This window comes from Humulus lupulus, chromosome 3 (assembly GCF_963169125.1).
Source record: "Humulus lupulus chromosome 3, drHumLupu1.1, whole genome shotgun sequence".
Taxonomy (NCBI): domain Eukaryota; kingdom Viridiplantae; phylum Streptophyta; class Magnoliopsida; order Rosales; family Cannabaceae; genus Humulus; species Humulus lupulus.
This window is the reverse complement of record NC_084795.1, coordinates 282,320,200-282,332,198: the sequence shown is the minus strand read 5'-3', so window position 1 is coordinate 282,332,198 and position 11,999 is coordinate 282,320,200. Positions and strand designations below refer to the sequence as shown.

The 11,999-nt window shown below is 36.9% G+C and overlaps 2 protein-coding genes across 2 annotated transcripts; both read left to right on the top strand.

The window, feature by feature from the left end:
• The first annotated feature begins 867 nt into the window (after window positions 1-867).
• Window positions 868-1,809, top strand: LOC133825817 (uncharacterized). Its single transcript, XM_062258712.1, has 2 exons — window positions 868-1,429; window positions 1,517-1,809. The coding sequence occupies exons 1-2, from the start codon at window positions 868-870 to the stop codon at window positions 1,807-1,809; spliced, it is 855 nt and encodes a 284-aa protein (XP_062114696.1).
• Window positions 1,810-9,187: 7,378 nt separating this feature from the next.
• On the top strand, window positions 9,188-10,363 carry LOC133825816 (uncharacterized mitochondrial protein AtMg00810-like). Its single transcript, XM_062258710.1, has one exon. The coding sequence runs from the start codon at window positions 9,188-9,190 to the stop codon at window positions 10,361-10,363; it is 1,176 nt and encodes a 391-aa protein (XP_062114694.1).
• The last annotated feature ends 1,636 nt before the right edge of the window (window positions 10,364-11,999 follow it).

The following is an 11,999-nucleotide window of genomic DNA, read 5'->3' as shown; positions in this document are numbered from 1 at the left end:
CCACGATCCCTCTAAGCCACCTATTCATCTTCTTATTTTTTTTTCTCATTTTTTTTTGTAAGTGTTTGCTGTTTTTCAAAGAAGGAACAATGGTGAAAACTCGTGGAGCTTCCTCTAAGAAGACCCCTGCTTCTCAATCCAGAAAGGTGCCCTCTCCATCGCCTCCTCCATTTGTTCTAGCACCTGCTACATCTGTTGGGAAAACTTGCAAGTCCAAGGCGCGTAAGAAGGTGTTCTCCCTCTCTAATGAACACCCCATGGTGTTTCTAGATATCACAGCTGATATTGTCGATGTTGCACCACCATCTGAAGTGGTGGGGCCCTCTCGAGCCAAGAACCTATCTCCTCTTCCGATTGAATCGTCTCTGACGGCTAGGGAAAAATCAAAATCTGTTTCATCTTCTTCCAAAGGTGCTGCTGCTGGGTTACTTAAGCTACCATTGAAGCCAAGCTAGTCCAAGAAAAATTCTCTGGCTCCAAAAAGAAAATTGGGGTTGGACTCGTCTTCTTCCCCCATTGACTGCTGCCAAGAAAAGATTGAAGGCTCATCCCCCTTCTCCGTCTTCCTCCGAATCTGACCCTGAGGAAGGAAAATCTGAGTCTGAAGCAACCCATGATACCACCTTATCTGATTACACTATTCTTGACAATGCAGAATCAGAGGTTGAGTCTGATGAACCAGAGCAAGAAGACATTGTCCCCTCTAAACAAGAAGTCGAATCTGACACATAGCCAGTTGCATCTCCCTTGTCATCCAAGGCTAAAGGCAAGAGACCCATTTCTAATTCTACACCCTCTCCAAAACGTCCAGGTGTAAATTTCAAACCTTATTCTTCAACGTTTTGTTATAATGACAATGCTCGTGATATGGTTCTCTATGCTCAAAGGAAATTTATCATTGAGAGAAATTATGTCTTGAGTGATCATCGGCCTTATGGTGTGCTAATAATGCTTCAAGATCGAAAATGGACAGGTTCTTTGGTTAAATTTACTGGTTTTTTGGATAGAATAGTCAAGGAATTCTATGCCAATCTTACTAATGAAATTCTTGAACCTAAATCTCCTCTGTATTGTAAAGTGTTTGTTAGGGGCCATTGGTTCTCTTTTTCTCCTCAAGACATTGCCCATGTTTTGCATCTTCCTCTTGATGACGAGGATGATGATGATCTTGCCACTCTTGACAAGGATGCGGTTATCACTGAATTAGTAGGGCAAAAAATGGTATGGCCATCTAATACAGTCATCTCGGTCTCTAATCTCACCTACACTTATGCTGTCCTCCATAAGTTTGCCACAACTAATTGGAAACCAACTTCTCACACCGCAACTATCTCATTTGACATGGCCTCGTTTTTGTACAAAGTGGGGACCGGAATTAGTATAAACTTGGCTATGGTCATCCATGATCAAATCATGGGATTTCGAAAAGGTAATAGGAAAAACTTGAATCTTCCTTTTCCTCAAGTTATTTATAAAGTTTTGAGTATGCAGAAAAAAGATCTCCAACGTGATTAAGAAGACTTGGTGGCTCCCACTACTGCTGCTTCCTACAAGGCCTCTGCTCCACCTACTAAAGCCACTGATGCTCCATCAACCAAGACAGGCAAGCCCCAATCTCTGAAGTTTGCCTCAGATGACATTCAACATGCATCCTCCTCTGTTCCTGCAGATTCCGGACTTGTTGCTACGGAACTAGCTGCTGTTCGAGCCTCTGTTGATTCTTTGACTGCTCGAGTGATGTCGATGGAAGGACTGCAACGTTCTGTGTTGGATGCTGTTCAAACTCTGTCCAAGGATCCAGTTGTTTAGTTTTCCTTATTTATGTCCTTTGTCCTAAGAACATTGATCCTCTCTTTTGTTTTTGTTTTATGGTTCTTTGGCTTCTTTGAAAGACACAAAGGGGGAGAGTAAATACTTCCAAAAACCTACTTTGTTTTTTTTTTTTTTAACTCTGGACCTTCTTATTTTGAGGGGGAGTTAAGTCTAGTTTCTTTATATGTTTTGTATAAGTTAATGCATGTTTGCAGGCGGAGTTTTTTCTCTTTACTTGTAACTAACATTTGTGTTGTAGGTTTTTGAATTAATTTTGTCTATCAAATTTCCAAAGGGGGAGATTGTAAAATCCTTTATTGGCATATTTGATACAATTGACAAAATTAATTATGGAATGCATTTTTGAAATATATTGTGTGGTATTTTCGAAATGGGTAGTTTCTTGTTTTGTTGAGAAATGTTTTCTAAAATCAAATTAGTCTATTTATGTTAATGGAATAAATATATAATTTCGTATAAAAGAATATCTTTTCTTGAATTTTGTTTATATGGAAATTATTGGTATTTATTTTTATTTCTTGATCCGATTTGTTTGTCTAGAAACCGTGTACAGCTTGCACAGATAATGTATATTTTGTTTCCTTATTTATTTAAGGAAATTGGGTTTAAAAACTGTCCAGGTTCAATGAATCTATTTGAAGAGATTGCCAGTCTATTTGAACATATTCTGACTTTCCTGTTTGGGAAGATTTTCCATTTATTGACTGATTGGTTTCTGATTTGCTTTCCTCCACCTAAAGGGATTATAAAGTGTATATAATCATCCTTAAGTCGTTGGTTTTTTATCATCTCTCTTGGTGTATTATTTTCCAAATATTTTCAAGTTTTAGAGAGACTTTTTATTATGTGAAGAACTTGAGTCCAGCAAGTTCTTAGTGGTTTATTACAGTGTACTTCTGTATTGTTTTCTTTGTGTTAATTGTGCAGGTTGAGCACACTTGGACATTGTTCATCAAGCTTCGGGAGAAGTATTGTTCGTAAGTCACTTTTTGGGAGGAAAAGTGCAAGTGTTATGATCTGAAGGAGTTCAAAATCTTAGCACTTCAGAAATTTGATTAAGAGTTTAGATTACATGAGTTGCGACAAATTCAAGAGGGAGACTTTATTTATATAAGTCAATTTGGTTTTGTAATCGTTTAGATATTTTTCTAATAAATTTCATTCTCTGGGCGTGGCCCTGTGGACTAGTAGCAATCTGCAAAGATTGCTGATACCACGTATAATTTCGTGTGTTCTTTACCTTATGTTCGTTTTTATCTTTTGGTGATAAACTGTTTAAACATCTCTGGTTTATGTTCAAACAGTCTCTGTATCTGTTTAAACATTTATGTAACAGTTCAGTAATTAATTAATTACATTGAATAATTAAGCTGGTAATCATAAAAAATTGAATTTCAAATTCTTCTCACAAGGATTTGCATTTTTTTTTTTCAATTTTTAATATGGACAACAGTTTTGAATGGATTGTTTAACTAATATTCTCAACATATTATCGTACGTTGTATGTAGTTAATTTCATATTTATTTATTCATTCAAGGATGATCTGGGACACGATTGCCTGTATTTGTATTTAATAAAATTGAATTGAATAACTTAAACAGAAGTTCATAACAATTTATTTATAATTTTGCAACAGTCAACCCTTGTTTTTTTATTATTGAAAAAAAAAACTCAAATTATAATCGGTTGATTTTGATAGGTATATTTAAAAAATTTCAATGTGTGATAATTTGAGTTGTGTGTAATTTTTAGTTTTTCATCTGAACCACTTATATATAAAAGACAATTTTTTGATGCTATAAGATATTTTTCGATGATGATACCTTATACAACTAGTTATTCATTTAGGTGTATTTTATATATACATAAATTGATTCTCATGCATATAACTCATAATTTAATATCTGGTCAACTTTTTTGTATAATTGGAATATTGACAAACCACCACCGCTAGCTGTTCTGTGATGATCAAAGGCACGAAGTTAATAAGAGAGGCATGACATGGTAACTGATATATAACTTATTTTTCTTAATGTGAGAAACCCAGTTTATTATTTGCTTTATTTTATATATAGTGGTATATTAATTTATATGTGGCTTATTATTAGTTGTAACGTCCAATTAAGAAGAACAAATAACTCAATACAAGAAAAAGTATATGCTATCGCCATTTACCATTCCAAATTTTTTGTTTTGCTTCATCCAAAATACACATTAGTTTATCTCATTTCTTGTTTGTACTACATTTATATATATATATATATATTTATACATCATATTGAATATTAGCAAGCCTAAGACTATATACGTTTGGTAAAACCATCTTAAATCTGGTTTTCCACACATAAATTAATTAGCTTTCGGGAATTTCTACCTAAATTTGCTGTTCTATGATATTAGTATATTACATTAATTATCGCCTTAAAAAAAGGGTAAAAATAATGAAAGAGAAGGAAAAGTCTCAAAGAAAAATTTAAGATTTCTTGTTTCATGGATTAAAAATTGTAAAAATTTAGTTTGAAATTATCACGACCTTAAAGTAACTTCTTTGGCTCAGATTAATGACTACTGTTTTGCCTTTTCCTTTCGAACTTCTTTGGCTCAAATTAATAACTTCTTGCTGCCAATTTTAAGGAGCTGGTTGAGGGATCTGACTTTAGTCATTTTCCTGACTCTGTCATTCTGGCCCTGATCTTCCTGGCTAGCTGATGATTTTATCTGCCTTGGAAACATACTTTCAACCTATACCTTGCTGCAATAATCAATGCGGACAGTTAGGTAGTGATAACTAAATCTCTTGCCGCCTCACGGTCCAAGATCAAAGAGAATCCATCCTTGTTCCACAATCATGCTAACATGCATGTCGATTCATGATCATAACACTTAACATTTAGCACTTAACAGTTAATAGTTAACGATGGTAATAAGCATGTTCTGGAAATATCATCAGTGCTAATAAGCACATTCTTGCTCGTCATGTAGTAGTCAAGGGCCAGCCCTAATAGTGTATCTTATGCAGGCAGATAAAGCATTTATATTCTATTTAAGTAGTTAAACACATAACCACATAAATAGTTACCAAACCATGAGTCAAGCTTGTCTTCAGTGGTGAGTGTACATGCCCAGCCAGTTTACAGGAACCCTAAACCTTGGCACGCTCTAATGCCAAGTTGTAATGCCCACTACACCAAATACCTATTTCTATAACACATTATTATAAGCTAATTGGAAAAGTTATAATAGGTAAACTAAAAAGTTAGAAAACTATAAAGTTAAAATGGAGGGAAACAAAAAGTAATGGCTGGGTAAAGTTAAAATGGAGGGAAAAGAAAAACAAAACAAAAACAAACACAAAATATTCTCATCAGCTCTCATCAAAAAAAAAAAGAAAAAGAAAGGCCATTTTAACGCTTTAGGGTTAGCCAATTTCCACTTCTCTTCCCTCCAATGCGTGGCAGGAAGGTAGCGCCACCATCACGCTCAGCCACGGGAAGGCAATGCCACCACCATCTTCACGGGAAGTCGTAACCCTTCGACAGCTCGAGGTGGCTCTCTTTCTCTTTCTCTGTCGCTCACTCTTTCTTTCACGTATACACTCTCTCGTTCGCACTTTCTCTGTTTGTTGCAGGTGTGCGGCGGGATGATGGGGGCTCGCGGCTTTGGGCGTGTGGCAGGGAGGTCGACGAGGTCCTCTCTACAGCCAACGTTTAAGAGATCCTGCTAACAGATTTTATACAACAGAATAACAGAATTGTTATTTGTTTTATTATTCTGTTTTGTTATCCGATTAGTTAGGATAGCTATCTTTTAGCCTTAGTCGGTTTAGCTCTCCTTCTGATTTTTCTGTATAAATAAGTGCTTGATACACTACTGTAAATGTATGTAAAAATCAATTTTTAGATTCGTAATACAATTTTCTTTCTGGTTAAACTTTTTTCTCTCTTCCACAATATGGTATCAGAGCGGGAAGGTTTGCTTTCCCTTAATCGATCATGATCCTCTCCTTCCTTGCTTGCCGTGCTTCTTCTCCAGCGAAGGTGGTGCCTGTATTTCTCTTCTCTGTTTTTTTTTCTTCAAGCTGTTGATGCTTTGTATTCCTCTCAATCAAAGTAGTTAATCCTGTTCTTGATCGAGAATGTCGAATGATAATCAATCTACTCAGACGGATGTCGGAGCTGCGAACCCTGCCATCGCTGCTACCCCACAGATTCTTGTTATTCAAAACAATCAAACTCTACAGATGACTACTTCAAGAAATCCTCCTGAAGATCCGACTGATCCTTACTATCTTCCCCATGGAGACAATCCAGGGAACATCCTGGTTTCTCAGCTTCTCAAAGATCAGGACAATTACGTTTCTTGGAGTCGTGCTATGCAACTAGCGATTTCGGTAAAGAACAAACTTGGTTTCTTAGACGGTTCTATCCCTAAACCCTTGCCTACTGATAATATGTATAATGCTTGGATTAGGAACAATAATATTGTGATTTCTTGGATTTTAAACTCTGTGTCTAAAGAAATTTCCTCTAGCATTCTTTATGATGAAACAGTTGCAGCAAAATGGATTGATCACAGGGTCCGTTTTCATCAGAGGAATGGCCCACACATTTACAATCTCAAAAAGGGATTGATGAATCTAAGGAAAGATAATCAAACGGTGAACATGTATTTTACTAGGCTCAAAACTATTTGGGAAGAATTGTCCAACTATAGACCCAATTGCACCTGCAATGGGTGTACTTGTGGTGGTGTCAAGAAACTTCAAGAACACCATCACATGGAGTACATAATGTCCTTTCTTATGGGACTCTCGGATCATTTTTCTCAAGTTCGTGGCAGCATTCTTCTAATGGATCCTTTGCCTGAAGCGAATAGGGTATTCCACCTGGTCACTCAAGAAGAAAACCAAAAGGGAAATACCTCTACTGGAGCCGATCCCAATCAGAATATGGCATTCGCTTTTCGGGGAGACAAAGCTTCAAACAAACAGCAAGATTCCCAAGGTCCTAGAACCAATCCTCCCAAACGGAACAGACCCTTTTGTACACATTGTAACATACATGGCCATACAGTGGAACGATGTTACAAAATCCATGGCTATCCACCTAGTTTCAAGACAAATAAACCCAAAGAAGCTACTGCAAATCAATTCCACACCAGCAACGATACAAGCACCAACTCTGATGAGTCTCACACTCTCCTTCCTCAACTTACTACTGTCCAATATCAACAACTCTTGAATTTTTTGGCTACTCAACAACCTGGTATGACTATCTCGGATCCTAGCACCTTTGGAGGCACCACAGGTATAATTTTGTCTCACAATTCTCTGCCTCCTTCCAATGAATCTTGGATTATAGATTCAGGCGCAACTAGACACATATGCAATAATATCAAGTTATTTCAATTCATATGTTCTTTGCTAGAAACTAGGCTTATTCTACCTAATAATGACACTTTGCTTGTTCACCAAAGTGGGTCTATAGCTGTCTCGGATCAATTATTACTCACTGATGTACTGTATGTACCAAACTTTAAATACAATATCATCTCAGTAAGTTGTCTAACCAATAATTATTCCATCTCTGTTGATTTCTAAACTAATCATTTTTTTATACAAGACAAACTCAGCAAGAAGGTGATTGGCAAAGGTAAGACCAACAATGGTCTGTACATGCTGGACCTCTCACCACCTGCTCGTGTTTTTGCTGTTTCTGCAGACTTATGGCACTCCAAACTCGGACACTTATCTCAGAAAAGATTAGCTATACTTAGTGATAAACTTCACTGTAATAATGATTCTCTACATAAAAAAACTCCTTGCTATATCTGTCCTATGGCAAAACAAAGGAAGTTGCCTTTTTCTAATAACAATAATTTTGCTACTCATAAATTTGATTTGATTCATTGTGATATTTGGGGGCCTTACCACATTCCTTCACATTCTAATTACAAGTATTTCCTCACCTTAGTAGATGATCACTCTCGATTTACTTGGATTTTCTTATTAAAGCAAAAATCTGATGTTCTAACTATTATGCCCCAATTTATTTCCTATGTTCAAACACAATTCAATTGCATTTTCACATGTTTTAGATCTGACAATGCACCTAAATTGAGTTTCAAAGATTTGTTCTCTAAACTTGGCATTATGCATGAATTTACTTGTGTAGAAACTCCTGAACAAAATGTCGTTGCTGAAAGGAAACATCAGCATCTCTTAAATGTTGCAAGAGCTCTATTTTTCAAGCCAAATTACCCATTATATTCTAGATCGAATGCATAATGACAGCTGCCTTTCTCATTAACAGAACTCCTACCCCAATTTTAGGCAACAAAACACCCTATAAACTTTTATTTGGTACTCCAACTAATTATGAACATTTGAGAAATTTTGGATGTCTTGTTTTTGCTTCAACTCTTACAGCTCACAGAATCAAATTTGAATCAAGAGCTCGCACTTGTGTTTTTATGGGGTATCCTCAAGGCATTAAAGGGTATATGCTCTATGATCTTAATACCAAACAATTTTTTGTTTAAAGGAATGTTGTCTTTCATGAGCAAATATATCCTTTTCACAAATTAAATATTGATAACACTACTGTCAATCCTTTCTCTAGTATGGTGCTTCCCTCATCTAATGTTACTCATACTCATGTTACTGACTATCCTTTAAATGTTCCAAGTTCTACTAGTAGCAATATAAATTTGCAGGATTCACATCCCTATGCTGATGCTGCTGGATCAGATACTACACCAGAACAAGTAGTCACAACACCAGCAAGTCCCATTGTAGCACTAGCTGCTCTGCGAAGGACCACCAGAACTATCAAACCACCGAGTTATCTACGAGACTATGAATGCAATTCTGCCATTCAAGACCAATATTCTACACCTTATCCTCTTCACAAATTTATGTCTTATACTAATCTCTCAGCTGCTCACAAAGCTTTTATTTGTGCAGTAACAGCTCATTCTAAACCTCGAAATTTCAATCAAGCCATACTGCACCAAGCATGGAATCAAGATATGCAAATTGAACTCCAAGCTCTCCTTGCCAACCGCACATGGACCATAGTGAAACTCCCTCCAAATAAGAGAGCCATTGGCTGCCGATGGGTATACAAGATCAAACATAATAGTGACGGCTCCATCGAATGATATAAAGCACGCCTTGTTGCTCAAGGCTACACACAACAAGAAGGCTTATATTTTTTTGATACCTTTTCTCCTATGTCCAAGATGGTCACATTCAAACTCCTTCTTGATATTTTTTCCATTAAACAATGACATACTCTTCAACTTGACATTAACAAAACCTTCCTCAATGGAGATCTCCACGAGGAGGTTTACATGACAATTCCTCAGGGTCTAACTCTACCTCCTTCTATTTGTGCAGATACAACTATGGTGTGCAGGCTACACAAATCCATCTACGGATTAAAGAAATCCTCTAGAAAATGGTATCAGAAATTATCAGATGCTCTCATTCACGAAGGCTTCACTCAATCTCAAGCAAATTATACTTTGTTTACCAAAGGATCAAACAATACTTTCATTGCTCTCCTCGTGTATGTCGACGACATCATCATCACCGGCCCCAACCTGCCTCTTCTACACCAACTACAAGACTCTTTGCACACTCATTTCAAACTTAAAGCACTCGGGCCACTGAAATATATTTTGGGATTTGAAATCGCTCAAGCACAAGAAGGACTTTTTCTGTCCCAACGCAAATACATTCTACAACTTCTCGATGATACAGGGTACACAGGAAGCAAGCCTGCGAAGACCCCTATGGACCCTCGAATCAAGTTGGATGATGAACAAGGAACCCTTCTTGAAGACCCTTCCTCATACCAACAACTAATTGGCCGCTTACTCTACCTCACATTATCACGGCCAGACATCACATATGCAGTAAACAATCTCAGCCAGTTCATGTCTCATCCCCGCACTCCTCATCTGCAGGTTGTACATCATCTGCTTCGATATCTCAAGGGTAGCCCCGGGCAAGGGCTTCTATACTCAGCCAAATCTTCTTTGCACCTTCGGGGTTTTTCATATTCGGACTGGGCTTCATGCCCCATTACTCGGCGCTCGACCACTGGATTTTGCATCTTCTTGGGCGACTGCCTCATTTCATGGCGCACAAAAAAACAACCCACCATTTCCAAGAGCTCTGCTGAAGCAGAGTACCGGGCCTTGGCTGCTACTAGTAGTGAAATCACCTGGCTCCAATATTTACTAGCTGATTTCCACATTCCACAAGACACTCCAGCTTTCATTTACTGCGACAACCAGTTCGCCATTCATATCGCCAACAATCCTACCTTCCACGAACGAACAAAACATATTGAGCTAGACTGTCATTTTATCCGAGACAAGATTAAACAATCAACTATCCACCTAATACTTGTTAATAGTACCTTACAGCTTGCTGATGCTTTCACCAAGCCATTACCTTCCACTACTCTTACTTCTCACATAGCCAAGATATCTGTATATGACATATACAGTCCACCTTGAAGGGGGGGGGGGGGGGGGTAACAGATTTTATACAACAGAATAACATAATTGTTATCTATTTTATTATTCTGTTTTGTTATCCGATTAGTTAGGATAACTATCTTTTAGCCTTAGTCGGTTTAGCTCTCCTTCTGATTTTTCTGTATAAATAAGTGCTTGATACACTACTGTAAATGTATGTAAAAATCAATTTTCAGATTCGTAATACAATTTTCTTTCTGGTTAAACTTTTTTCTCTCTTTCGCAATACCTGCCCTCCCAAACACGTCCTCACCACCAGACCTAGACCATCACCCGATTCAACCCCCATCTCCGCTCCCTCCCTCCCTCTCTCTCTCTCTCTCTAAATATATATATGTTTTACTTTACCTGCTCATCTCTTAAAATTTCCCAAACCCCTTTTGGTTTTTTGATTCTTAAGTTTTCTACTTTGTTTTTTGTTGTCCATTCATTACTGTTACTTGTTCTATTATCGTTTTTGTTTTATAACTTCATTTTTGCTTTTCTGGGTTCTTGTTGATCTCAATTGGCTTTTGTTGATTTTTTTTTCCTGGGCTTTTTTTTTTTCTTTCCGTGAACCCTCCCTGACCTACTTTGAATCATTGTTAAGAAATTTGGTGCTTATCGAGCTCTATGGTTCTTTTTCAAAGGTTGGTATGGTATAATGTTTGTGGTCTAGACTATGCATAGGTGTTTTTTCTTTATGCATTCGTGTCTGAATAAACATCAATGGTTTTGAAGATACAGTTGGATCATTAAATTTTGATAGCATGTTGAGTGTTTTGTTATGATTGGTGTGGGAATAGTGACTGTTTTTTGTTTAACACATTTTTGCTTGTCAACTTGTTTTTCCAGCTTACTAATAGTTGTTCAAATATCGCCTTTCATATTTTGGAAAAGGCCTAAAGCAAAAATTGTTTCAGATATATGATGTGGTTAGGTACAGACTGCATCGTATGAAGAAAAAACTGAAAGATGAATTGGAAGACAAGAACACAGTTTAGGAATATATATGCCCCAATTGCAATAGAAGGATTTGAACTTTGTTTTTGTTTTAAAATAGTTGGTTCAAATGTCTGATATAATCATTTACATGAGTAGAATTTAAATTTATCCAATAATTTTTTGGTGTCAAATTTGTAAGTATACTGCATTGGATGCCTGGCGGTTAATTTCTATGATGGACGAATATTTTCACTGTGAAATGTGTGATGGGGAACTTGTGGGTGAGAGTGATAAGCTTGTTGCTTAAGAAGGAGGAGATGGAGATGATAATGCAAGGAGGCGAAGGCGTGAAACGTTAAAGGACATGCTCCAAAAGATGGAGGTTCATTTTATATAATTTTCATTGTTCTATATATATTATTGTTCTTCTGTGATGCTTATGTGTGTGTAAATGATTAATTGTACTATGTATCTTTTATTTTGTTTTTTCATGCAACTGTTTACTCTTTTCTTTTTTAGGGGGTGAATCTCTATATATTTGCATGCATTTGTGGATCTGAACAAATGGGGAACTCTAAACAAGTTAGTAGTCTGTGCTTGCTGCTTATGATTCTCTTAAAAAGAATGTTGATTTGTGAAGGTCCATCCAGCTAAGAAACATGTAGGTAATATAGGAACTGGTAGATACGTC